General features: G+C 52.5%; 2 protein-coding genes across 4 annotated transcripts in view; both read left to right on the top strand.

Annotated features, from left to right (window-relative positions):
- The first annotated feature begins 917 nt into the window (after positions 1-917).
- On the top strand, positions 918-26936 carry PIDD1 (p53-induced death domain protein 1). 2 transcript variants are annotated; one of them, XM_040558996.1, is made up of 17 exons: positions 918-1549; positions 3171-3542; positions 5240-5653; positions 6379-6582; positions 7450-7504; positions 7710-7911; positions 8416-8544; positions 8833-9012; positions 9631-9778; positions 10160-10295; positions 10830-10980; positions 12184-12307; positions 13430-13548; positions 13973-14080; positions 15187-15392; positions 16083-20430; positions 23070-26936. In XM_040558996.1, the coding sequence occupies exons 2-16, from the start codon at positions 3278-3280 to the stop codon at positions 16318-16320; spliced, it is 2679 nt and encodes an 892-aa protein (XP_040414930.1). In that variant the 5' UTR covers positions 918-1549; positions 3171-3277; the 3' UTR covers positions 16321-20430; positions 23070-26936. The 2 variants fall into 2 exon arrangements, with proteins under 2 accessions (XP_040414930.1, XP_040414929.1); XM_040558995.1 differs by having other exon boundaries at positions 22578-26936.
- SLC25A22 (solute carrier family 25 member 22) overlaps positions 20422-27620 on the top strand; it is a 47083-nt gene continuing 39884 nt past the window's right edge. The window contains exon 1 of one of the 2 annotated variants that reach the window (XM_040559008.1): positions 20422-20806. The gene's annotated coding sequence lies outside the window, so the exon portion shown is untranslated. Of the gene's footprint in view, positions 20807-26692; positions 26936-27620 lie in introns of those variants that run through there. The other variant, XM_040559003.1, reaches the window with a different exon arrangement.

Here is a 27620-nt window from a genome sequence, read left to right as displayed (position 1 = left end):
GACACCTCCAAATCACCTGGTCTTGCCGTCCCCCTGCCACCAATGTCACCACTAAACCATGTCCCCAAGCACCATGTTCAGCCTCTCCTTGAACACCCCCAGGGACGGTGACTCCACCTCCTCCCTGGGCAACCCGTCCCAATGCCTGACTGCTCTTTCTGAGAAGAAATGTCTCCTCATTTCCAGCCTGAACCTCCCCTGGCGCAACTTGAGGCCTTTCCCTCTAGTCCTATCGCTGGTTATCTGCAAGAAGAGGCCGACCCCCAGCTCCCCACACCTTCCTTTCAGGCAGTTGCAGAGAGCCTCCTCCAGACTAAACAACCCCAGTTCCCTCAGCCGCTCCTCACAGGACTTGTGCTCCAGGCCCTTCACCAGCTTCACAGCCCTGCTCTGGACACACTGCAGGGCCTCGATGTCCTTGTAGTGAGGGGCCCAAAGCTGAACACAGCACTCGAGGTGCGGCCTCACCAGAGCTGAGTACAGGGGGACGATCACTTCCCTGGTCCTGCTGGCTGCACTAGTCCTGATACAAGCCAGGATGCCGTTGGCCTTCTTGGCCACCTGGGCACACTGCTGGCTCGTGTTCAGGCGAGCATCAATCAGCACCCCCAGATCCTTTTCCCTCTGAACAGCTTTGCAGCCACTCTGCCCCAAGCCTGTAGCGCTGCATGGGGTTGGTGTGGCCAAAGTGCAGGACCCGGCACTTGGCCATGTTGAACCTCATCCCATCGGCCTCTGCCCATCGACCCATCCTGCCCAGGTCCCTCTGCAGGGCCTTCCTACCCTCCGGCAGGTCGACACTGCCCCCCAACTTGGTGTCATCTGCAAACCTGCTGAGGGTGCACTCAATTCCCTCATCCAAGTCATCAATAAAGATATCAAAGAGGATATACAGATATTAAAGAGGATAACTATCACTTCCTTCTGGTAGTTCTGGCACTGCCAGGCTCCCAGCTTTACAGCTCAAGAAGTGCTGGGAGCTGTCTGATAAATCAAAAAGCGCTGCTGCCTAGTGAATTAAATAGCACTGCGGCTGGCATGCAGGGTGCTTACTCCCCTGGGGAGAGCAGTTTTCTCGCAGGGTGCCACACAGCTTGTGTTCAGCTTGAGCAAGAGGCGCTGGAACGTGGGGACTTGGCTTCTTGCAGGGCATCACGCAGCAGCCCCGCAGTGTCGAGACGCCAGCTGGAAACCTGTCCTTACGGACAACGACACGAAGAGCACGACGAGCACCGCAAACCCCCAGCTGCGGTTTCCCTGCGGGCTCGCATTTTGGCACAGCTGTATCGCAAAGCGGAGCCACGTGGGCCCCGACTGCGGTGCTGGGCTGCATCCAGCCTCCTGCTTGCATCCCCAGAGCCGCCTGCCCCTCGCCCCGCTGCATCCGGCACCTCCTCCGGCTCGGCCCGCCCCGGCAGCAGCAGGGCTCGGAGCAAACTTTGCAGGAAGTGCCGGGGCTGAGCCGAGCCGTGCCGGGCTTGGCCGAGCCACACAAGGGCGGCCGGGCTTTTGGGACGCGGGTTTTGTGTGCCAGGGACGGGGCGCAGGGGTGAGACGAGCGCGGGCGTGCTCAGCGGGACACACAGCGCCTTTGGCCTGGCCTCTCAGCTGGGGGAACCGCTGGGGACCCGGGGGGCTCGGGGCCCTGCAGGGTGTGGGTTGTGGGGTCCTGGGGCTGCCAGAGCTGGCGCAGGGCGGGTGAGGATAGCCTGGGGCGAGCGGGTGTGCGTGCACCTTTTTGTGTGCACACGTGCGTGCCTGTGTGCTCGTGTACAAGCGCGCCTGCCCCTGTCCCATGCGGACGCGTGGGGCTGTTTGCAGGCTCTGAGGCCTCGTGTCGCTTCACCATCAGCTGCTTTACAAAGCCGTCTTTTTGCTCACACGTGTCTGTAAGAGAGCTGTGAGGTCCGTGTATGTGTTGCCTACCGTTTTTAGTAAGAAATACTTACTTTTTTTACTAAAGCAGTCATTTCCATTTGCTCTTTCTTCACGTCCTTATGTGCCCATAAGGTGTCTGCTCCTTCATGGAGCCGGGTGTGCTGGGGAGCATCAGTCCTGCCGTGTCTCACCCTTGAAGGGTAAAAAGGAACACATTTGGGGTGCTGCAGGGACTCTGGCTTGTTTCTGCTGCCCGTGGATGTTAAAGCTGCTAAAAGGTTTTTGTAGCTCTGCACCCCTCACTCAAACAAAACATTTATTCACCTATTCAGCAGCGGCAGGGTTTTAAAAGATCTGATGTTTGCATCATAAGCCGCTGCAATTACCAAGCTCAGAAGGAGTTGCAAAAGACAAAGGAAGTGGAAATAACAGTTAATGGGAGACTTAGAAGTCGGTAACGTGGTATAAAAACAAAGGAAGTGCCTACACTCATCTTTGCGCTCTCAGTGTGCCCGTTCTGAAAGTCCCAAAGGATGAGGGCACCAAAGCGGCAGAGAAGCAATTAATGCGCTCAGATCTCATACCTCTGCTCCTTAAGCATTAAACCTTTCTTAGCATATTTTCCCCCTTTCTCCCTAGAAGAGGAGGGTGCTGGTGAGAGCAGCCCTGCGGAGGCAGCCCCGCGCGAACCCCGGTCCCGCTGCGCAGCGCAGTGCCCCCCTGCCACAGCCGTGCCTTTTATAGCCCCCTCTCCCCGGCCCTGCCACGTCTGCTCCACTGCCCTTTGCCCGTTTTCATCTCTGTTTTCAAACCACTGGCAACCAGTTTCACAACCGGGTTCGCTGGGGGTTGGTGGCAGCCTGTGAGCAACGTGCTGGCCCAGGCTGTGGGGCGCTGCTGCTGGCTCAGCTTTCCCTGCCCCGCTTTTCCCCTGTGCTTGTAAAGCTCCTGACCTTCCTGCTAAGGCACTTTGAAATCTACATCAAGCATAGGCACTTATGTTTATGTCTTTTAATGTTCCTATTACTGCTTATTCTGGGGGATAGTGGGAATAACGGATGTTTACTCCATTCCCTGAAGTCACGGGTGCTGGCTAGGGAAACTCGGAAGCTTTCACTGGGACGGAGAAGCCTCCACGGTGTCTGTCACCTGCGTTTCTGTCCCCGCTGCCCACAAAGCTTTCAGTACCACGTCTGTAATCCCTCCTGCCCCGTTGCTGTGGTTATAAACTGCTTCCAGCCCCCCTGTGCTGGGGCCAGAGGCCTTCACCGTGCACTCGCGTTCCCTTTCAGAGCCGTCCTCCCTCCTCTTCCTCACCCCGGCTGCCTCGCGGTGCCGCCGGTGCCTGCCTGCGCGGCAAGTCGGAGCATGTCCGGACCCCGTGGACAAGACGCAGAAGATGGCAGAGCTGCTGGGGCTCGGGGACGAGCGCGGGGAGGGGGCTTCGGGGGCTCCTACGCTCGCCGACTCCTGCCTGGCGGACAACAGGCTCAATCTGGACGTGTACCCCGACGGCTGCCGCCGGCTCCTGCAGCTCTTCGAGGGGCGGCGGGGAGAGGTGGTGCAGGTGGAGTTCCTGCGGCTCAGCAGCAACGATCGCCTCCTTGGCGCTGTGCTGGGCATCCTGCCTCGTCTGAAGCACCTCAAGTCCCTGGTGCTCAAAGGTGAGTTCCTGGACCCATCGCCTAGGTTTGCGTTTTGTTTTTGCCTTCTCTCCACATCGGCAGGACAAACTGCCTCTGGGGCTTTTGAGTTCTAGTGCCCTGTATGACGGCTTTGGCTCTTAGCCTTGCTCTGAGCTGCATGCTGATTTCAACAAGAATCAGCTTCCAGACTCCTGTTTCCTTCCTTTCTCCCTACGGCTGCGTGGGGACCAGTTTTTTGGTCTGGTGAGGCTGACGCTGCAACATTTTCTTTATCCATCCTCTAGAAGAAGAGCATTTTTTTGGAAAAGTTATATAAGGAGAGGGGGATTGAAAGACGCTTGATTTTTTGATAAATGTTCAGCTCCCCTTTCATTTTTGGAAGTATAATGAGCTGCCTTTGCGGCAGGTCATTCTGAATCAGTCTTAGCTTAATCCTTGCATTGTGTCAGGCAGCGGAGGTTTAGCAGGGTTTGGAACAGACCAGAAGAGGCTGCTCAACGTTTTATCAAAAGCGTGACCCAGAGTGCCTGCCATTCGGCATTCTGTAATAACAGTTACACGTCTGAATATTATCTCAATCCCTGACTTCCCTATCTCTTTACCGTAGGAGACTCTCTATATGAATGATATAATTTCTGTATCTGACTGAATCGTTTCACCTTTGGGAGGTGACATTTTAAAAGCACGGTATAGAAAAGAGTGGGTTTGTAGCCAAAATTCAGGGTTTTCAGCTGAAAACTTTAAAGAATGAGGGTCATTTCTATGCCTGCCACAGACTACCCATAAAATCTTGTACAAATAATTTCATTTGTCTTTCCCCCCTCCGTAAGGTGAGGATAATGGCAATGCATTTTCGGAGAATTGTTTTGTGAGCTGTATGCATACTCTGAGCGTCCTCAAGTGCAATAAAATAGTTCAACTAAGCTTTTCTTCTGTGTGAAGTGCAGGGTGTCTGTTTGTTTGTTTACATTTTTTACCATTATGCAGCATAACAAATGTCTGGTGCCCTCTGCTGCATGTGCTTACAATCAGACAAGAGTGGAAGGAGAAGAAACGGAGAGTTCTGGAAATTTGCTTGTGCGCGCTCAACTTATTTGTCCTGGGTGCAACCCTTCTCCACTTTGGGTGTCACAAGCTGGGGCAGGACCTGTGCCCTTCTCTCTCTGTGCTGTCATCTGGCCTGCACAATACTGGACGACCTGATTTTTGCCACATTTTCACTGCTTTTCCGCAACTGCTCCCCTGTCTCGCAAGGGCAGGTCTCATTCCTTGGGGCTGTTCATCCCCAGCAGCACGGGCAGAGCCCGGAGGGTCAGGAAGGTCTCCTCCATCCCTGCAGTGGTGTGCGGTGTCCAACGGTGGTGGTGGGGCAGAAGAGCGGGAGGCTTGGAGAGGCACGGGCCACCCTCCCGAGGGGTGGTAGATGTGTGGCCTTGCTCTTTCTGAGCTTTGCCTCAGACGTGTTAGCAGGACTCTGCGAGCTCACTGGGGCATCTCTTCATTTCCCAGCAGGTCTTCACATTTACACCCCTCTCGTGGGTCAGGGAACTGAGCCAAAGTGCAGACAACCTAGAAAACTATGTAATCAGTGCTGCACATTGCCCGTGGTAACCATCCGAGCCTCTGCACCGCGGCTTCAGAAAGGAGCGTCACACGGGCTGGCGAGGTATCCCTGCAGCACACTGACCTCTTCCTCCGCTTCCCTCCGCACCTAGGTGGCCATGCCAGGGACGAGTTTGGCTCATGTCAGCACGGCTCCCTGACAAGCTTGCCACCAGACGTTGGGAGCCTGAGGTGCCTCACCCACCTGGATCTCAGCTTCAATAGCCTCTCCACCTTGCCCAGCTGCATCCCTTGCCTCCCCAGCCTCCGCGTGCTCTCGGTGAGCCACAACAGCCTGGTGGCGCTCCCCGAGGACTTCGGCTCTCTGAGCAAGCTGACTTTCTTCTCCGCTATGAAAAATCAGCTGAAGGACTTACCTCAGAGCATTGGGGACCTGGCAGCGCTGAAGGACCTGGATCTTTCAGAAAATGCTTTGGAAGTCCTCCCTGAAGAGGTTGGAAATCTGCACAGCTGCACACAACTGGATCTTTCTGGGAATCTGTTGTCGAGCATTCCAGACTCCGTAGGTATGTGTTTCCTCAGGAGAGTGAGAACAACGTGGGCCTGCTGAGCTTTTGGTCAGGCTAGGACCCCTGAGGCCCTTGCTCTCTGTCCCCAGAGCTGCTAGCAGGAACTGCCCATTCCCCAAAAGAGCCAAAATGGGAGGGATAACCAGAAGAGACATACTTGGTTCAGTCACTCCCTGTGGGCATTAATGACTACGGACCATGCTTTCTGCTCTGTGGTTCAGAAAGGCTCCTCAGATTTACATGCAATTTACAGCAGCTGAGGGTCTGCCCTTGCTGCTTTTGGGAAGCATCCAGGACTGGAAACAGTAAAACTGGGGCTTAAGGGGAAGCAAAGCTGGGCTTGAGATCAGGCTGCCTGGTGCGGAGCGCTCCACGGAGCCAGGTTCTGAATTCCAGCGCCCAGCTTCCCACAGCTCTGCTCTCGACTCCTCTCGTTGTGCCCAGGGGTTGTCGTTGATGCTGGTGCAGAAGCGGCTCAAAGCTGGGTGCTGTAAAGCACGGGACAGAGCAGGCTGCGCTGCCTCTCTGCCCGTTCACTAGCCCCTTTATTTTGGGGGCTAAAGATAGGCAGAGCTATTGTGCCTTTCCCCTTTTGCGCTCACGGGAGGCAAGTGGAGACCCGGTGCTGGAGGGCAGGAGCGTGTGCGTGTGTGCGTGGTGAGAGCTGATTGCAACCCAATTAACAGCCCGGCTGGGGAGTCACTGCTTGTTGTAACCTGCAGGCAATTTGAAGTCTCTGCGGCGGCTGCATCTCCACAGCAATCTCCTGGTGACAGTCCCCGCGTCGCTCGCCAGCCTGCCCAACTTGTCCAGGCTCGATCTGCAGAACAACTGCCTCCGTACCGTCCCCCCGGAGATCCAGACCTTGCCTTTCGTGCACCTCCGAGGCAACCCCTTAGGAGAAACGGAGCCGCCCCCGCAGGCAGGTAATCGAAGGGCTTCTGCATGTTCTGCCCAGCTGTCCCCTCGCTTGGCCCAGCGTGGTGTGAATGGATTTGGATTAGGGAAGGGAAGCAGGGGGCAATCAGATCAGTATTTATTTGTCTGGTGTAATTATGAGGTTGTAATGGTACAGGCAGTCTGGTTTTAGGAGTCCGAGCCTATTCTGAAGGGCTCAGAGGTCCCTGGAAGCGGGCCTGCCAGGCTCACTCTTTGGGAACATTTTACAGTGGAAGTGAAAATGGGATTCACAAGAAACAGATCAGGTGGGGCCCTAAAGGGGTCTGGCCTCTTTAGCAAAGGAGGACACCAGTTCTTGGATGTGCTGCATGACCTTCAGGCTGTGGTGGCTCGTGCTAGAAGCAGAGGAGGCAATCAGAGGTGATTCTGCTGTAGTTAGCTCCTGCTTTCCCCCTGCTCCCAGGCTTCAGAGCAGCAGCTCTTTCTCCGAAAGATTCACCATCTGAAAGATAACGGATGAGCAGGAATCTGAGCAGGGTTTCCCAGTGGTGCTCACGCTCACAAGAGCGAGCACCGAGTCCAGCGGGTGGCCCTGGGTGATCGACCACGGATGGCCCTGAGAGCTGCAGGACTGGTAGAGGGGAAGCTTTTCTAGCTCCTGAGTTGTTTATTTTTTTTCTGGGGGAGAGAGCCAGCATTTCCAGTGTGTCAGGGGACCCCTAGGCTTCTTCCCATCCTCCTGCTACTGCTGCCAGATCTGAAGCCCACCACAGTGTGAGCAGGGTTCCTTTAGCAGCTTCTGTCAGATTAGGATTCAGCCAAAACTGAAAGGTAAATTCAACCTTTCTTGCCTACTCTGATGTAAATAACCTAACCAAACCTTACTGCTGCAGAGGGATCCGGTGCCACAGAGCTACAAAGACTGTTCCTCGCATCAGGAGAGGACAGGTAAGCTTCTCTTATTAAGAACTTACTTTACAGTAGTGTAACAAGGCCCCAGACAAGACTGTGCATGGTAGCTACTGTGCGTGTGCATGGGGAGCGTAATGCCTCACTAGGCCAGTCGTACACAAGGTGGGAGATTCTTCTGCTGAATTTTTGGAGGGTTGAAGTCATTGCACGGTGTCATACATCCATGTATTTCTTCTGGAAGCTTTACTGTGACTTCTGAAGGCTGCGAAGTGATCCTGGCCTGTGGCATCCATTTCTGCTTTCCACCGGGGGCTGCCTCTGACCCTGTGCGGATCGACTTCCGAACCCTGGAGCCAGACCCTCGGTGGGTGAAGCTGAGACACCATGACATCCTGCTGAGCAAGGTCCTGGAGCTGCAGCCTCACGGGGTCAAATTCCAGCAGGTGAGGGCACAGCCAAGCTGCCCGCTCAGCAGTCTGCCTCTGCCGTAGCTTGGCGGAGTCTTTTGGGAGGGACTTCCCAATAATATAACCTTCCCCACTCACGACCCTTTTTCTCCACCAGAAGAGAGGTGCTGTTTCAGCATTTGCCCTTAGTCTGCAAGGAGAATGGTTCACATCCTCCCCCAAAAGTCTGCTTGTGTGGTTTTCATTCAAGCTGGTCAACACTTACACCACCAGCCCTGTCATGGCTGACAGCACCTCACCAGAGAAGTTGCTTTGTCATTTCTGCCCATAAGCTGCTGGACTTTCCCTGCAGTCACAGCACACCTGATGTGTCCTGTCACCTCTCTTGAGGCTGCAGGATGGAGCAGATGCCCAGCTCCTGCCCTACTCCCTGCATACCAGCTGTGCTTTGCCTCCCCTTCTTGCCTGCGCAGGAAGCCACAGAGCACAGCTAGGCCCGATTTTATCCTTTCTGTTGGTGTCTTACTGCTTCTGTGTTAGGAGGTGCAGATCTGGATGCCGTATGCCTCCCCGCAAAGCCTCCGCCAGCGTGAGGTGGTTGTTCGGACCTTCAGTGGGCACAGCTGGAGTGATCTGAGAACACAAGTGGAGCAGGAGACAAAATCAAAGGTAAGCAGGTTGGAATGACCAGTGACACACATTGCTCCTCTTCCTCTCTTTGGTTTTACCAAGCCACGAGTTTCAGCATTCAAGTGGCTGCTGTAAAATGGAGTGGGTTTCAGCTCTAAGGTTCCGCTGTCACGGAGGTGTGTGTCCTGAAGGTGATGACTTGCTGCATGCCATGCTCCATCCCTGTCCTAATACGCTGATCTGCTCAGGTGTTGCCGTCTCTTTTTTTCCTGCCGTTATTGTATTGTGTTGTATATGTTCTCTCTTCTTCTCTGTCTTCTGTTACAGAAGCACGTGGCTCACTGTCGTGTCCTTCACTTCTCCTGGTTCCTTGTTGTGTCTCGACTTGTGCAAAATGAATGCCAAGTGCCCACAGAGGGGACCTTGCTCTTTTCCAGCGTGGATCCGAACATCAAAGTGACCTTCCCTCCTGGAGTCACGGAGGAGACTCGCAATGTCAAACTCCAGGTACGCCTGCTGGAGAAAACGCGCCCCAGTAAGCCCTGGTACAGCCGCCGACCCGTGCCAAGGGGCAAAACAGAAGGAGAGACGTCTGCCCTAGAGCAATTTGTGTCTGACATGGATGCTTCGTGGGCTGACCCGTCTCTGATCACTTCCTGCCGTAGTTTCCCTGCCTGCAGGATGGGCTGTGCTCCAGGCTGCCCTGGGGGGGAAAGGGTTTCCTCGCAGCTCTGCCAGTGCTCCCTGCAGCAGGTCAGCAGGTAGCTGCCACGAAGGGAAGCCTTTGCCTCTTGTTCCATTACAGAACACACCAAGCCTGGCAGAACAGCTCAGCAAGCAAGGTTTGGGGGAATTATTTATGCAGATCTAATCTTAGAGCAGTCCCACTAAAATTAATTGCCCTGTGAAGCTGCTGGGTGCTGCTAAATGCTACTGTAATAGCTTGGTCTGTCCCAGCTTGCAGTATTAGAGCAAACTTCAGCCAAAGTTCACTGTGCTTCCATTTCCTACCGTGTCCTGAGCCGAGAGCTGCGTTTGCCTACTGAGTGCTAGGGGCACCGAGCAGGAGATGAGGGAATTTGGGCGCCTGACTGCTCGGCTCACCGCGCTGCGCTCCACATCCAGGTGCTGCCGGTCTCTGCAGAAGAGATAGCGGAACTCACGGCTGACGCGGGGTGCAGAGCCAGTCCTCTGCTCTGCCTCTCCCAGGACTCCCTGGTGGATTTTCTCAGGCCTGTGAGAATTCAGCTCCCCCTCCCCTTCGGGGTCACAGGTCAGTTTATTCCCAAAACCGGCAAAGAGAAATTGTGTGTGGAAAAAAGCAAGTGGCAAGCTATTGATGATGGGAATCGAACAGTGAGTCTGTGTTGTTGGAGATCAGCACACTCTCAGTTTAAGGCTGCATATTCTGCTAGAATATCCTAGAAGTATTCAGACAGCCTCATCTTTTTATTGCTGCTCTTCTTTGACCAAGGCTTAATCCTGGATGCTCAAGGGAAGGGCATGAGTCTTAATGTGGCACTTATAAAAAGTAAATCACTCAAACCTCTGGCTGGGTATGTAAAGCCATGAATAAAGGCAGCGAGGGAGATGCGTATATCCACCTCATATTAAAGTCTTCTGCTGCATACAATATCTTGATCGTTGTTATTAGGGTTAAACTTGGATCGGTCAAGGCTGCATCTGCTCCGTGGGGACGTGCAGGGCCAAACCTGGGATGACATTACGAGCCAGGTGGTGCTGGAATTCACCCACCTCTATGCAGTGTTTGAAGTCACCCACTTCTCCTGGTAAGTACAGGATTAGTCCTGAGGAAAAGATGTTTCTCTGCCTTGCTTTTCCCACAGCCCAAGCAGGGATCATGCAATTAATCCTACCTATTTCTCTTTCCCTTTGCAAGTTAGGCCCAGCTGAGCACTTTACCCATAATTTTTTACCTGCTGATACTAACCCAGATCCTTTTGCCTATTGCGCATGTTCACTGGAGCAAAGCTTGTGTTTCTACTCTCCTCACAACGCTCTCAGCCCCTCTTCTTGTCTTGTAATGCAGAGAAGTCCAGTCAGATTTGCAAGCAGGGCGTCCTCGGAGGAAATACATTCCATTTAGTGCCTTTCCCCTCTGAATCTGTAGTCTTTCAGCTACAGCTTTCCAGACCACACTCCCCTCAGCTCCCAAGTTCTCCTTTTCTTCCTCACTGGCCTCAGCCTCCCTCACTTTAAATATTATCCTTCCCTCCGGTCTGAGTACCTGCCTCTCGTGGACATGACACCTGCCTCTCTTCTTAGACGGGATCCCTCCTTTTTCTTAATCCCTTGTGTGCCAGGTACTGGCTGTGGTATACCACCAAGACCTACATTGGAGGCATTGCCAAGAAGGTCTATGAGCGGTTGCGCATGTACCAGGTGAACTTCATTGCTCTGCAGAGGAAGAAGGACCCCGAGCAAGTCCTGCTGCAGTGTCTCCCCAAGCACAAGGTCTGGTATGGGTTGCATTGCCTTGCTCCTGAGCTCCCTGGGCCTCTCTTTGTAGGGTTTAAGGGCAACAGCGTGCCAGATGGTCTCGTTCACTGCTCCAGGGTCGTGACAGGAGTATGCTGTCACCACACGGCGTTGGTAGTGTGAAACCAGCTCACTGGGAACTGGGGGAAGAGGGAAAACTCATTCTATGCAGTGGTGGATGCCATGCAGTTGATTTCTCCCCTGCGAACCTGGAGGACTGTACTGTTAAACTCAGCTGAGCCACAGTAACTGGCCTTGTGCATGCAGGCTGTCAGCCCTCTGCTGTGTTGCTTCAGATGTTAGCAAAATAAATGCGCATCTGTGGTTGGAGAACTTGTACCTTGACAGACAGTGCAGCTCAGTGAGCCAAAGATTATTTGATCAGACTGCCAGAACTGGCCTGCATATCCGAGTCTCTGCATAATCCTCTGACCTGGTTGCTTCTTTTTCCTTTATTTGTTCTCCTGTATTGAAATGACCCGTGGAAAGAAAATCTGTAAGGGTTGTGTCTCAGATCCTGGACTAAAATTCTGCTTCCAGGGAAGGCAGCAATGGCACTCACAGTGAGATCAGGGTGCTGAGTGTCTGCTTTCCTGCCAGGGATAGTCTTGGGGTAAGAGGGAAGGTTTACTGTCACAACTATAAAGAAAAACAGACACCTCAGCTCTAGCTTAACGCATGCACTGCCTCTGAGACCCCAGGTCTTACACTGTTATTCCAGGCTGCAATGCCAAAATGAGTTTTCTGGTGCCCCCTCTGCTGTGTTCTTGTGACGTGGCTTTTTGCAGAGAAAATGTTTTTAATGGCATACTACAAGGAGGAAAAGGTAGCAAGTAAATCCCTGTCTTTGAAGGTTACTGACCTGTTAAAAAAAGAGCAGTTGCTGATAACACTTTTTTAATGGCAGCTTTGGCTTATCTTTGTTAGTCCACAGAGGATTTCTCTTTACTTGAGAAATAAGGAAGCCATGAAACCCAGAGCACCACTTCTTTTTCGGTCGTGATTGTGTCTGGGACATAGGGTGTGGGTGTTTGTTCTTTTGTTTGCATCCTTTCAGTGGAAGATGGACTTTCCCTGTCAAAGGTGAGTGAGAGGAACATTGTGGGCGTAGGGACACAGCTCTGGGGACAGACTTTTGCGCCAGACCAAACATGGGGCCCTGTGTTGTCACCTTGCCAGGTTGACCCAGTGTTGAAGAAGCTGCAGGACCGCTACCGAGGACCCGAGCCATCCGACATGGTGGAGATGTTTGAAGGAGAGCAGTTCTTTGCAGCTTTTGAGCGCGGCATCAGCATTGATATGGGTATGGTAGCACTGGCCTCCCTTCTGCTCCTACCTCTTCTGCTTCCCTCATCCCAGGCCTGTTTTTCTGGGGGCTGTACTCCTCCTTGGTGCACCCCTCTGTTTCCAGAGCACTGCTCGCCCGCCGCTCACAGCCCCTGGGCGCTGAACCTGTCACATTCTCTGGTCACCCAACCTTTGTGTCTGCTTTTCCCCATAAAAATGCTGTTTGCAGGCTTTCATTTCCTGTCATGCTGCTGCAGCCTGCAAAGGGCAATATCCAAAAGGGCTTATTCTGTGACTGATCTGCTTCTGCAGCCAGTTACGCCCTTTTCCTGGCATCTCAGGCAGTGCACTGGAATGCCCAGGGTGATCTAATTCACACTGTCCATTTCTAGGTGAACATATGTAAAAGAGGCTTTTTGGAGAGGATATTCCTGAAACAATCCAGAGCAGAAAATTCCCATTGCCAAATTTAATGTGTATCTCAAGGGGGAGCAAGACCCTCGTGTTTTATGCTCATCTATGTCTGGACATGTTCCAGCTGCAAACTAAGCCACATCCTGCACAACCTGAATGCACAGATCAGTTTCACTGGTGTATATTAAGTGCAACTGCATCAAGAGTAATAAAATGCACTGAGTCAATGAGGCCAGAATCTATCCTAATTTAGGCTGGACTCTAACTTAGTTCCAAGAGAATTACATGTATGATTGCAGTAGCTGATTATATTTTTCCCTTTAGCTCCATTCCTATTTCCGCACCCACTACAGGTACTGTGAAGAGATAGGTGACCTGTTATTGTGCATTACAGAATGCTCTTGCAGCTGATTCTACCCTCCAGGGGGTTTTGGGGGAAAGATAGACCTGACTCCATCTAAACACCTCGCCTCCCCTTGCCTTCCATTCTTGAACTTGGCCTCCACCTTGTGGCCATTCTTCTTTCTCACCTGTAGGACCTGCTTGCTCCACAGCCAGTTTTCCGCTTTCCCAGCGAGGAAAGGAGGGTTACAGATCTTTCAGGCCTGAGTAGAAGGAGTAGTTGGTAGCATGGAGGCTGCCGGTGGATGGTGGGCTGTTGCCCAGGCTCGAAAAGGTGCACACTTCCTGCACAAGTTGAGTGTTTGCTGCTTCTCTGACACAGATCGCCCTGACTGTGTGGATGGACGTCTCTCGTTTATTTTTTACTCCCACTTGAAGAACATGAAGGAAATCTATGTGACTTCCCCTGTAGACAGGAAGGGCCAAGCTGTAAAAGGCCAGGTGAGCAACAGTGACACTGACATTTTGTTTCCTCCTCCTTCATCATCATCATCGCTTTTACAGCGCTCTGCATGATAATCTCTTGAGCACTGGGCATGACTCTTTTCCTCCCCTCTTTCCGTTGGCTTTGCATTTCATTGACTAACCCCTGAACACACGAAGAGTAGAGTCTGGAAGGATCACTCATCAGAATAGGTCTCTGCCTTTACATTCCTGCCATTAACTCCCGGGGTGTTGGCAGAGTCCAGCCTTTATGGCAGAACCCCAGCGTCCCTCCCAGTCACACTTAATTGGGCAGTTTATGGACTGAGGATGGGTGAGAAATGCTGAATTAATTCTTTCCCAGACAGAAAACTCATACTGCAAACAGGTTTGCCTCCTGTGCTTGAATCTGAGTCTCACTGTGTGCTTTCTGTTTGCCAAGGTCTCTTTCTACCGAGGGGCAGTTCCCGAGAGCATCCCTGAAGAGGCCAGCAGGAGGAGGAAAGGACCAGACTCCCTCTGGCTTGCTACTTTGCCAATCAAACTGCCTGTGAGTTATTCTGTCTCCTGCAGAAAAGTTAATCTAGGTGGGGAAAGAGCAGGGCCTTTCTGCTCAGCTAATTTTGTCTTCCACCGTGATAATGGATGCAATGAATGACTGCAAAAAATCACTGACCAGCTGCATGAAAGAAAGGAGAGCATCTTCTCTTCCTTTTAAGAGCTTTGTGTGTGTGTAAAGGAAGGGTGTTAGCTTTCTGTAAACGAAGTGTAGGGCAAGGTTGTGGTGACAGATCGCTGAAACACAGCCAGACACAATTCCGTGAATCTTCTTAGGTCCTATCAGATGTGCACCGAAATCTCCCGTGTGCTTTTTGCATGTCACGGTGGAGATTTCCCGCTCCCCATGAGAACTTCCCAAAAGAGAAACGTGAGTAAGTCTCCATCTCTCATGCTGATCTCACCAGCCTAGCACAGGCACTGGAGGTGGTCAGAGAGGGTGGATCCTTCAAATAAATGAGGGATGTGGAGGAGGAGGAAGCTTGCTGTGACTAAGGGAAGTGTCTGCTTTGGTTTTAAATTTCTTAGTCATCCAGCTCATACCGGCAGCCAAAAGAAAAGATCTAGGATGAGGTAGTTACAGGTGTTGGGCTTAAGTATTCCGGTGTGAGCTACTGGCTTAAAAGGCCAGTGAGAGAGCCACTTTATCTTACAGAATTTAATTGCTTTTTTGAGAAGCTTAAAGCAATAAATACCTGTGTAGTCTGAATGCTTCCCTTTGGATCGTGTGCCATGATCTCTCATCCTTTTTTGACATATACAACCTCAGCTGGGAATCTAGAGCAAGTGCTTTCTTACTGACCAGGCAAATACGGTCTGGGGAGATGGTTCACCAAAAAGCGCTCTGTAAAGACAAGAAAGTTTCCAGTGTGAGCTGTGACTGCGAGCATTATGATTTGGTACTTTTCAGAAGCACTGAGCATTGCTGGTCACTGCCAGTGTGAGTGCTCATTGCTTCTTATATCTGTCTCTTCAGCCTCAAGTTAAGATCTTCCCTCCTTAGGAGGAAAAAAATTTAAGTGTGGAGGCTGAATGGCCAGACACACACAAAAACCAATTTATTTAGCAGGTTCCCCTTCTCTCTTCTCTATGACACAGAGGCTGAAACCCCGCTGGGGTGAGAACCCCAGACCCCAGAATGGTTTCTCCTTCTCTCCCCTGAACCTGGGCAATGCTGAGACGGGCTACCTGACTCAGGCAAACCTGCTGAGCATCGCCAGGCGCGTGGGAGCCGACTGGCAGACCATCGGCCTGAACTTGGGCTTGACCTATCAGCAGATTGAGCGCATAGGGTACAACAACAGGTAAGCGGGGACTCAGTGAGCAACAGCACGGGCAGCTGCAGTGCAATAGTATAAGCGTATGCTTGGCTGGTGGAAAGTTTTCCCCACTGGAATTGTTTCGCTGGATAAAAGATGGGTTGAGTAACAGTTCTCATAACTTTTTTATGGAAAACTGATTATTTTCTCTTGCTGTTGTAAAACAAAGCTTAATGTTTGAAAAGCAAAATTCAGAAATAACCAACTTGATGAGCTTTGTAGTTCAGTTGCGTGACATTCCTGTTTTGTTCTGTGATCTGCATTCCCGGCCAGACTCCATCTGCAACAATGAGCAGTTGTCCATGGCATTAACTGTGAATATCTCTATTCAAAAAGATCTTGTGGCATGTTGTAGGACATGCAGTCTGACCAAAATGTTGAGAGAGTGGGGCTTGTTATGACCAAACTACTGTTCCTGTGGGGAATTTACATTAAGAAAAAATTACCTCTTTAATTTGAAATTTCTGTTAGGGAAAGATATTCTGGGGAGATTTTAGTGCAGGAACTACAACTCCTGTGTGATGGGTGGGGAAAGGCAGCCCTACTGAGCACTTTGTTTGTGTCTGGATGACTTCTTATGGGGCTCCAGGTCTGGGCTTTGACTCAGGTAAGGCCTCTTTGGGTTGCCAGCCAGGAGAGTGTCTTGGTTACTTCTGCACTTATAACTTTCTTCAGAGAGGACCTCGATAAGCAGATCCTGGACATGCTTTTCTCATGGGCTCAGCAAAACTCCGAGGATCCTGACTGCGTGAGCAAGCTGATCAAAGCCATGAAAGAGAGCGGCCGCCAGGACATCGCTGACGAGGTTGAAAGCATCATTGAGCTGGGGCGGCAGAAATACAGGGAGTCCATCCGCCGGGTGGGCTTGGAGCAGGAGAGCAGCACCGAGGACTCTGCAACAGCCACGATGTAGCACCTGGCAGAAGGAAGCAGGCTTCGTATGGGGGCTCCCTCTGTGTCCCTGGGGTGACAACGCCTTAGGGCTGCTCCCCAGGGGCCAGTGTCTTCCTGAGGAGTTGGCCATTGATTCAGTTGTGAGCAGACTACCGAGCTCTGTTGGGTCTATACTCGCACGCCACTTCTGCTGGTGGAAATTTGTAGTGGCCAGGCAGTTCACAGTGCATTTATGAGCCTCTCCTGTACTTCTCAACCTTAAGCTTTAGGTTTCAGAAACAGGAAGAAGTTCAGAAACTAAAGCGTCTGCCAGTTGAGTAGTGGCTAAAGTAGCCTTCAGTTAATTAATACTGATTTTACATATATATCTGAAACTGTCTTCTGCTGGAAAAACAGGGTGTGAGCATCTGCCAGTAGGTCTGTGTGTGCTCCGGTGCTTGATGAGAAAGTGGAGGTGCAATCATGGTGAGAAGTCAAATGGTGCAGTGGGGACTGTTCAGCTGTTTCTGTCCATTACGTGCATTGCTCACACGAAAATGTGAGCTGTATTCCCCATGAGAATGTTTACTGTTTTCTGCCAAATCTCTTCTGGTTCCCTCAAGGCCAAAACAAAACCTAAGGCTTTGTGAGGAAAAGAGAAGAAAAGAATTTCTAGCATTTTTGGGGGGGCTCCAAAAGCTATTCTGGAGCAAGTAAGGATGTTTCACACTGTCCCTAGGCTCCCGCACCTGCCAGGCTTGTTAGATGAGATCTACAAACTGGTGGTCTTTGATAGAGTACCAGTTTTATTTTACAAATAAATAAAAGTCAATAACCCCGCTGTTTTGGAAAGACTCTAACTTGGCTGAAAGTAAAATTTCCCTTGCAGTTTCAAAGGGTTATTCCTCACATCCTCTTTGTGAAATGTGCCCGTGTACTAGTGAAGGAGTTTGCAGAGCTTGGTGAAAAGCATGATATAAATTTGCATTTTAGAAACTGGTCCGGCCACCTGTGAGATAAGCACTGTTATGGGGTTGGCTTGAACTGTGCCAAGCTAACCTCCCGGTTTTGCAATCTGAACATCTTGTAAAAGGCTGTAAGTATTTATTGTTATTTAACTGTCCTCTCGCTGACTGCTGAGGTGCCCTTCTCCTCCTGTCACCCATCTCGTAGTGTGCCTTAGCTAATGGCCCACTGACGGCAGTGGGAAGCTGCACGCAAGCTTTTTGGAACAGCGCTGTAATCTGTGTGTATTCAGCTCTTTCAGGACACGTTTGGACTCAGTATATCCCGCTCTAAGCAATATTTAAAGGGCTGTTCCCAGTCTGCAAACCTGTATAAAAATGCCAGGTTATAACACCCAAAGTCAGCCTGCAGCTGCAGGTCTGAGAAGTCCTTGTGCTTTCTTCCCCCAGTGAAGAATCATCAGTGATTTCCCTGATGCTGTGCTTCAGACCTCCCATCAGTATTGAAAGAGGAGCATAAAATTGTTGCTCTTTTTTGTTTGTTTTTAAAGGACATTCTTACGTCTCAGGCCACAGAGCGCGTGGAATGGGTGTTACAGCACTGGACAAGGACTTGTAGACTGACTCAGATGTGATTTCTCAGGCCATGCTGCCCCTCAAGTTTCGTGTCGGGTTTGTCAGCAGTCCTCTTTTGTGTGCGTGGAATCTCCGGTAGCCCGTGTCATTTGTTCTTGTCTGTAATTTTGATGTACACCAACAGGGTATTTGGTTTTTCCTCCAGTTTTGGAGAGATGCATTAGGGCATATTGCTCTCATTGGGAATAATAAAAAAAAAAACAACCACTTACCTGTTTCATGTCTCTGCGTGATCTGCTAACCCATAAGTGCCTCGAGGTACTTGCTGTGTTACAGCTGGGTCCTTTTCACCTGCTGGCAGAAATAAGGAGGTGAGCTTGGCCATGCTGCATGGAAATGGGGAGAAGAGTCCAGGGGGAGCAGGTCCAGGCAGCAGTAGGAGAGACGGAGGGTAGTGCTAAGCATTACGGTTACTAAAGGTCTGTGCTACAACCAGGCCAGGCGACGGGAGATACACATGCCAAATCCTAGGCAGGATCATCGGGGGAATCATCAGGACTTGTGCAGACAACGTAACAAAAGGGAAGTTAAGTCACTGCCCCAGAGATGTGCTGGTATCTGTCCTTCCCTGCCGAGCAGCAGCCGCTGGGCCGGTAGCCTTGGTGGCAGCAGGACTTCTTGTAGCGGCACCAAAGCAAGCGCTGGGCTGGGAATATGGAGGTGCTCGTGGAAAATCAGAGCAACCGCCCCACTGCTCTTTTCTTCAGCTGACTTGGCATCAAATATTTGAGCTGGATGAGAGTCAACAGAAAGCATGCTATTTTCAGGCGCGTTATCTTTATCGATAATCTCTTCGAGGCACAGTAACTCCTTCTCAAACCTGTAGTTGCTGTGGCTGGGAAGTGCTGGTAACATTGCAGTATGTGGCTGAAGCAGCAAAAAAAGATGTGGCATTTATCCTTTGGTTCCTATTTTCCTCTCTTCTTCCACAAACCGATTACAATTCCTGAAATTGACTGCCATCAGAGACAGTCAAAATAAAATAAAGGGGAAAATTGTTCTTATTTTTCTCCTCTTTGGCTGTAATGTGTACATCTCTGTAGCTCTCATAATCCGACCCTCTTCCACCTCCTATAGCCCTACAGACCTCCAGCAGCATGATCCAGGGCCTCGAACAGTGCATTTCCCATGCATGCCATGCCTTCTGCTCCCAGCTCCTGCTAATCGCAGCACTCCTCTAGCCGCCAGGGGCTAACAGACCCAGATAAAATGCTTCCAGCCCATACATGGCTTAAACATTAATAAAATTAATTGGTGAGAAATGAAAGCCTAAGCAAAGCTCAGATCAGTTTGTTAATTAGAAAACAACACCGGCAAAGCCTGGCTGTGTCCAGGCAGGGGTTTTAAACGCTTGACACGGCCCCGACAGTGAAGTGGTGTACAATTCCCAGTGTAGGACCTGAAGGGAATGTGGACGGGGCAGTCAGCTCACATGGGCTGCACTCAGTTTGTCTGCTGTTGGCCAGACAAAAATGCTACAAAGCAGCACAGAACCATCGGACGGCTCTATTAAGGGACAGGTGATAGCTGTGGTGTTTTGGGGACTGGCTGGTCCAGCCATGACCCAGCAGAGCTTGCTAGGAGGGAGCACAGAAGCTGCCCTACCAGTAGATAAGTTTTCCTGCTGATCGGTACCATACGGTTTCTCTTCATGCCCATACTTGACTGTGTTATGCTGCTCTTAAAAGGGAAAGAAAATCCGAGTCCCCTCAAATGCACTGTTTTCCCCCAAAAGGAGGATCACAGCAGCTTTCACTGGGAAAGGTATGGGGCAGAGCCTTGAGGTGAGCCCGTCATCCTCATTAGTTGTACGTTGTTCAAATAAAGCAAACAGCCTTTGGTACAAATGTGTGTCCATGTTCTGAACTCCGCAGAAATAAATTTTGTGTTCTTAAAGCACACAATTTCTTCTTATTTTCCTGTAAATCTGTGTGGCCTGAAAACCCATGGGGAGAGTCTGATGCTCGCTCCAGACCTCAGCTCCCTTGAAGAAGCTCTGTGCCTGGGAAATGTAGAAGCCAGGCAGGCATCGTGAAGGTGGAAAATTTTGCCTCTACCCTTCCTGCCTCGCAGTAGGCCTGTGTTTTCGACCCGTGCTGGCGGTTGCTTTGGGAAGGCGGGATAGGATCCTTCTGCACGATTTGCTCATTGAACACCGGAGCAGCTCTTGCCTTTTCCAGGTAGGAGACAGAGGAACTGGGAAATGCGCAAAGGGTAGGAGGGATGCTCAGAGAAGGATATCACGGAGCATTTTTTATTTTCTTGGGAAGGAATTAAGACTGAGTAGGTGGTTGCCATCCGCTGTTTCACGACTAGGTGGCAGCAAATGAAATAGTCCAACAGCACCTGCCAAAAAAGCCGAAAGGAAGTACTTTTTTCCCCCCGCTGTGCATAGTTCTAAAGCTGACTCATTGCTGTGAAATGTTTGAGGTCAAACTATAAATGTCGCGTTCGGAAAGTAATTGGGTGAATTGGTGGGAAAACGATCCGCTGAAAGCCAAGTGAACACAGCGAGCCGAGCGCCTTCCCAAGCCTTTCTCAGGCAGGAGGTGAGTAAGACAGCAACAATGGGGCACGTGGAAAGCTGGAGCGGGCAGAGGGAGCGGATCAGACATCCCTGCTTGCTTTCTCTGGAAAGGCAAGAGGGTTGCTGCGAGTCTCACTTCGGCTTCTGCTGAAGCCTCCCCGTGGACACGGGGAGACCACGGGCAGAGGTGGCCGCTGCCTTCACCCCTCCTCGGAGCCGGGAGGATTTCGGTGGTGACCCGTAACAAGCAGGCAGCACCATCCAAAGGCAGAGGAGACGCAGGATTCCCACCCTGGGCACGTTAAATTTGGACACATCTGCTCTGCCTTGATTTTACTGAACGTCTCTGCAGAGAGCTGCAGCCGGAGGCGTCTTCCAGCACTGGCCGTGAGCAGGAGGTGAGGACACGCAGCGCTCTGGGGGACCCCTGGGCAGGTCCCAGCCGCTCCAGCTCTGCCAGCTCTCTGCCATGGGCCAGACCCGGTCTTCTGGAAGTGTTGAGCAACACCAGGTTTAGACACAGCAGCTCTGCGTGTTCAGGAGAGAGCAGGGTGTGGCTGCAGCCCCTCTGGAGGGTCCTATCTCCCCACTGATGAACCTGGGTGATTAGGCTTCTGATTGTGCTTGGCTGTTCTGATAAAGGGAAGCTTTAGATTGCAGCGAGTAGGACAGGCGAGCTGGCTGAGGGGAGTTGTAACAGGACGGCTGGGGGAGGATGTGGGCTTAGGTACGGATCTTCTCCTTGCTGCTGCTTTTAGCAGGCTCACCCTCCCTCTGAAAGCAGTAACACCTATCCAGAAGAGGGACAGATGTTCTGGCATTTCTTCCCTCCGAGTTGGAGAAAAAGGCAATCCTCGTGAGTCTCAGCTTCTCCCCGAGGACGGAGCTGAGATCAAGCAGGTGCTGTGACGCTGGTTGGAGCTGCTCCCTGCCAGCGCCCCTTCCCACGCAGGTCGCTGGCCTCTGGGGCTGAGCATGTCCTTCAGCTGCTGCAGGGCGAGGAGCAGGCGGCTGGAGAAGATCCTGCTGAGGCTCTGATCCTGCTGCGCTGAGAGAAGCAAGAAGACACCGTCAAAAATCCATTACGACAGATGATTTGGTCACAGCCCAGGCAGAGAAAAGAAGATCCCGCTGCTTAAACAAGATATTTTCCGACAACCGCTGCGCGGCGATGATGGCTGGAGGGCAGAGACAGTCAGAAATGGATCCATCAGCTTTCTGGGGAAGGAGCTCAGGGTCCCTCAGTAACACGGCTCCAAAAGGGCTGGCAGCATCTTCCCAGCTCTCGGTGAGGCAGCGTGCCGAGGAAGCTGTAACCCTCCCTGCAGAGGTGTTTCAAAGAGGGTTAATGCGGCCGTAGGGCTCTCTTAGTTATGTGCCTGTGCTGGAAGGACAGATGAAGAAATAAGCTGGGGAGAGAAGGGAGCACGGTAAAATCCCAGAGCAAACTAAACCATTTGCAAATGCTCAGCTGCATGCCCTGGAGGAAGAGCACGATGCTTCTCTGGGCTGCTGCGCCCCATAAATCCGGCACTGCCTCTGCAATGGGGCAGATGGGGCCTGTGGGATGCTGTGGGGCAATTTCTCAACGGGATGAGGGGCTAAGCCCTGCCAAAACGCTCTTGTGGCAATAAGCGCCTGCAGCCGCCAGCTCCCTGCCAGCAGCCAGGCCTGGAGTGGGACCTGGCGGCCGATCTCGCAGCCAAGACAGCTCCATTCATCAGCACTCAATAAACAAAAGTGCCCCGCTCCTTTATCGGGGAGATAAACGCGCAGGGCAGGAGACTGGTTGCCTTTGTGCTCTCTGTGCTGAGTGTGGGAGGCTGTCCCGGCTGCCGAGCGGGGCCAAAGGCACCGAGGCACCGCTGCTGCAGGAAACAGTGGAGAGAGATGTGTGGGAATGGGGTCACGGGGTGGCAGGCACCTCGGGTGGTGACCCACGGATGCCAGGCAAGGAGAGATGCTTATTTGGGGTAGCTGTTCATGCGGGGCACGCTACAGGAGCTGGGCCAAGGTGTGAGTCAGGTCCTGAGGCATTGCCGGCGCCAGAAGTTGCTTAACAAAGGGGAGAAAAATCCCATTTTTATCCTTTTTTGGCTTCTTTGTGGTCAGTGATGGAAACTTGAAATTCCTTCTGCTTGCTTTTTTGTTTTTTTTTTTCTTTTTCAGAGACTAACGATGCTGAGCTGTGATCCCCCTGCTTTTGCTGGACAGAAGTGGCAGGAGGGTTTGCTGGCCAGCTAGAGAGGAACGCTTATGTGGTCCAAGCATCAGGGACTTTCCTCCTGCTGTTTGTTAGGCATTTGAATCAAACAGCTGCTAAAAATACAGCTGCAGCCTCCCTCCACGGAGTCATCACTCCATGGGAACAGACAGACCATCCTCGCTGGCAGTCTTGGGCTCTAGGGGACGACAGAGGCAGGCGTGGGGCAGAGCTGTCCCCTCCTGTGCCCCAGTCACTCCCCACCTGCATCCGCTTCCTCTCTCCTTTCGTTAAGGTGTAGATGTAAGGTTGAGTGTCAACACCAAAAAATGAAACCGGACCTGCTGGTTCAGTGGTTTCCGGGTGATTCCCAGCGTCCAAGCCGACAGCCAGCTTTGAATCCGTGAATCATTTAATTAATCTTTGAATCAGCTAATACTCTTTCGCTGTATTTTTAGCGGTCGGATGCTGGATGCCTCTCACATCACCTCTGTGCTGTTAACTCTGGCAGCCTATCCTATGATCCTAGTGAAGAATGAGATCAAGCTTGTTTGAGATTGATTCTTCCTGAAAATGATGTTGACTGGTGTTAATAGTACGTTACTGCCTCTCCAACCGTTATCGGTTAAGTTGTCTACCAGCACTCTGATTACCGTGTCCAGGGTGGCCACCAAGCTCGTCAGATCTGTCTTTTTTAGTGTCGGTTTAATACCCACACTCATCACGCGCTTGGGGATTTCTCCGGCGCTCCGTGATTTATTAAAATAGAAAGCAATGCAAATGGGGAAGGAAGCTGAAAAATGCAACCTCGTGAAAGCCTCTTCCCCTGCCAGCAGACTGCATTCGACCCGTTTCCTCAGCAGCACCAAAACAGCCCATATCCTCTCTGTCAGCCAGGCTGACGTTTTCCTCGCTTTCCGCTCCGACAAGCCATGCGGGATTTTGAGATCTCAATTCCGCACGGGGAAAGGCATGGGGCAGAGAAACACGAAACGTTTCCTGCCCTTCTCTGGGTGGCTGAACCGTGCCACGCAGCGGGTTTCTCTGCACGGGAGGGCCTGAGCTCTGCTCCTCGCCACGTGTGGAAGGGCAGGGGGTGCGAGCCCGTGGCTGCGATCTCGCCCGGTCACCTTGTAGCAGATCAGACAGCACAGGCTGCTGCTGCTTTTGAAGCTCCACTTTGTACCCAGCAGTTTTAAATTTTTTCTTGTGCTCTGTCAGGAGAAAAAAATTTATGTTTGAGAGCACAGGAAACCTTGACAACCTGGCACTTGCTGAATGCGAATTCTCTTCCTCTGCTTTTTTTTTTATCCCCTCTCTTGAAGGCTGCCAGAGGAAGCAGGTCCTTTGCTCCATGCAGGTTACAAAGAGCAGTTGTTCTTATGCAGCAGAACCGAAAATAAAAACGGGTGATTTTGCAGTCCTATTAAAACTCAGCTTAAAGCTGGCCAGCGTTAACCTCTTCTTTGCCAGGGGACAGCACTGTCCAACCAGCCCATCTACAGGATGGCAAGATACGATAAATAGCAAAATCTGTCCCCAGCTATCCACACTGAGTTCAGTTCGGCTTTTGTCCGTGTGAAACCTACTGATGCCTTTGCAAATCAGGGCAGAATGGGGACCCAAGGAAGGCACAGGCAGGGCCAGATGCCTGGCTGTTCTCTGCCCAGCTCTGTAGCCCCTGGAGGTGACCCTGGGGGATGCCACTGGTGGCACAGAAGCATTATGAAAACAAGTCTTAACTATATTCCCCTAACACAACTTGCTCGGATCCTGCTGCTGTTAACTGAAGCAAACCAGCTAGGGATGGAGGCAGCATGAAGAGCCCTGTGTCGGTGCCTGCCGGAGCATCCATCCCGCCTGCTGCCCGCACCTTGCTGCCTGTGGTGGTGACAAGGCTGCAGGGCTGCACAGACCACGCTGGTAGCTCCCTGCCCATGGCATGGCCCATGTCGTGTGACACGGGCTGAACAAAACGGCCCATGCCCCTCCATCAGGTGATGGGTTCCCTTTAGTCACACCGTGGGCCAGCAGCTCTGTGTCCCCTCACACCAGCATGGCTGCACGTGGGGGACACACCTGCATTTCGGCCCTGGGATGGATGCCCAGCTGATACATGCCAAAAAAATCCTGTGGTGTGCAGGTCTCCCTCCAGCCAGCTGCCAAACGGTCAGGTACCATCTTTCTGGAATGAGCTTTGCCACCACCAGCCACCAAATGCTGCATTTTCTCGTGCTTTTCCCAGCCCAGGCTGAAAAGTGCACGAGCTTTTTCACCTACATCCAGCTCATTAGCATTGGCTTGTGATATTTCACCAGCCCCTGGTTAACATCTTTTTCTCACCTTGGGTCACAGGTCTGACTGTGATAACAGGCTCCTCTCATTTTCAGGCACGTGCACCTCTCTGCCACGTCTGGGCTGTTCGTCACGTCTCCATGTAATTGCCACTTGTGTGTGTGCAGCATTCTCGTTAGCCTGATGTGCTCCCCCATCCTTGTAGTTGCTCTTCTCTGATCATCTCTGATTTGTTGCACACCCTAACTGTGTATTAGTGCTCTGCCAGCCTGCTCACCTCCTGCAGGTGAACTCACTGTGTCTTTACAGTGTAGTGCCAGGTGAACAATGCTATTACAGAAGCGTTCCCTGGAGATCTTCCCTTCTTTATGGCTGTCATCCCAAGAGCCACAGAGGTCTGCCTGGCAGCTGCTGTCCTCCTGGTCTCCTCTGTTATTTTCCAGAGCTTGTTGAAGTAGTCTCTGTGGTGTTTGTTTGTTTGTTTTGTAAAAGGAGTCAGGTTTGGAGCCCCTGTGTAGTGTTTCTCCATCTGTGGCTCATCTCCATAAAAACCCAGCCTGACCCTGAAGCATGCATCGGCTCCTTATTCCTTGCATACCTGGTGGTTTGTGGCCCAGGCTGCATTTCTGTGTGGCTGGAATGGTTTTTGGAGGAGCCCAGAGCCCAGTTCTTGTTTTTGGGCCCCTGGTTGTCTGAAATCCTTGGAATAGCACAGGCATATTGCTATCAGATACCATGCTAAAACCCCGCTGTGTCCTTCCTTTTAATTCTGCTTAAAAAAAGCGATCCCCTTTGCCAGACAGGAGCTGTCTTTCCAAAACCCCATCTGCTTTCTGCTGGCCAGCTGTGGGGCCACCCCAAACCAGGAGGCCTGATCGTGGCTGGGATTGCTCCAGTCTCCCCACTGCGTTGCACGTGTGTGCTTGCATGACGGTGCCGCAGCCCTTTCCGCCTCCTCAGTGCCCATCAGAGGTGTCGTTCCCAATTTGCAGAAGTGAGAAAATCAGAATCCATCTGTTCCAGTGCAAAAACTGGGCAAAAACAACAGAAAACAGCACTTTCCGCACACCGCCTTGGGTGTTTTGGCAGAGCTGGTGCTTGGGGGAGCCGCAGGAAAATTGAGTTAATTGTTAAAAGAGGGGTAAGGCCCCTTGGTGGCTGCTGGCTGGGACATGTAGGGTGTCACCTGCTGCTGGTGGAGTGAGGGGCTCTTCTCAGCCCCTTTGCACATCCCCAATACTGTCCTGAGCTTATAAAAATGTGAAAACGATGCCTGCATGTGGCCTGGAGATGTTACAGCTGGGCAGCCATGCTCAGCAAGGGACAGAATATCATCACCCATGTGATGACAACCAGCTTGGCCTTTATTTTGTAGATAACAGCAAGTTTTGGGGGTTTTGCTTGTTATTTTACCGGGGCTGGAAGGATGCTCTCCAGGTAGCAAGATGACGGACTGGTGGGTTTGGTGGGCACACCACCAGCCATTTAATAGGGGCAAGGATGGCCAGGAGGGTTTTTTTGAGAGAAAAATGCCTGTTTTTCAGAGATTAGGTTCAGTCTGTGGGTGCTGTTGGGTCTGGAGCCCTCGGACGGAGTCGGATTCAGGGGACCGATGCCACAGGAACCGATGCCGCGGGGCCAGGCTCCTCCCCGGGGAGGCCGGCGCTGATCACTCCCCCCCTGTTTTAAGCAATTTGCCGTGAAATCCCTCAGGGAATATATTTTTGGGGGGGGCTGCTCGTGGCCGACAGAGCCTGCAGGATCCCCACAGCCCCTTCCCGGGAGGGAGGAAGAACGGAGGCCGCGGCCCGCTCCGGGCCCCGGGCCCGTGTTGCTACGGCGACGCGGCGGGCGGGGAAGGGCCCGGCGCTTTTCCTGCACCGAGCACGGCCACAGAGGGCAGAGCTGAGCCGAGCTGAGCCGAGCCGAGCCGAGCCGAGCCGAGCCGAGCCGAGCCGCCGGACAGGAGCTCCGCACCCCGCTCCGCACCGGCCTCCGGCCCCGGCGGGAGGCGCCGCCGCCCGGCCCGGTAAGTGCGGGCGAAGCCCCAGCGCCCTCCTCGCCCCCCGCTCTCCGTCTCGTCCCCGCCCGCTGCTGCCCCGATCCCCTCTTTCTCCTCCTCATCGCGGGGCTGCGGCCTCCCCTGTCCCCTCTTTCCCCCCCCCCAGCCCCGGGGCTGTAAGCTGCCCCCCAGGACGCACCCCGAGGGGTGCCACCGCCCCCCTCATCCCAGGGGTGCGGGTCCCTCTGCTAAATGTGGGGCCGGAGGCACATGTGGGGCGAAACCCAATTTGGGGAGATCGTCCCGAGGCCCCCCAGGCTTGCTCGGACCTCCCCACGGTGCTGGGGGCGCCCTTGGTGGGCGTTGGGGACGGTGGCGACGTGCCCCGTCCTCCGCTTGCCCGCGCCTGAGAATTGCGGGCGACACGTGTGCGGTTGGAGCTGTGCCCCGAGAGCCCCGTGGCCGCCGCTGTTTGCCATCCAAAGCCACTCGTGTCTGTCTCCCCGGCTTCTTTCTGGGGCGGTTTGTAGGGTTGTAGCGTCTGCTGCCGCGTGAGCAAGGAGGACGGGCAGCCTGGGTGCCGCCGGGATCCTGCCAGGCTCTCCTAAGCCAGCTCCGCGCCTGGTGGAGGTGGGTCAAGGTTATCGTGCTCTTCCCTGCGGGGATGGGCAGCCTGGAAACGCAGGTGGGTTTCGGGGTTTCCTCAAGGTCA

The sequence above is a fragment of the Cygnus olor genome, chromosome 5 (assembly GCF_009769625.2).
Source record: "Cygnus olor isolate bCygOlo1 chromosome 5, bCygOlo1.pri.v2, whole genome shotgun sequence".
NCBI lineage: Eukaryota > Metazoa > Chordata > Aves > Anseriformes > Anatidae > Cygnus > Cygnus olor.
The sequence above is the reverse complement of the archived record's forward strand: the minus strand, read 5'-3'. Positions and strand labels throughout refer to the sequence as shown.

Excerpts from the sequence above, each read along its gene's own strand:
- PIDD1 (XM_040558996.1), top strand. The coding sequence starts at position 3,278 with ATGGCAGAGCTGCTGGGGCTCGGGGACGAGCGCGGGGAGGGGGCTTCG. Across the intron at positions 7,912-8,415 it reads ACGGGGTCAAATTCCAGCAG|GAGGTGCAGATCTGGATGCC; the intron begins GTGAGGGCACAG and ends CTTCTGTGTTAG. Across the intron at positions 9,013-9,630 it reads CTCGCAATGTCAAACTCCAG|GTGCTGCCGGTCTCTGCAGA; the intron begins GTACGCCTGCTG and ends CTCCACATCCAG.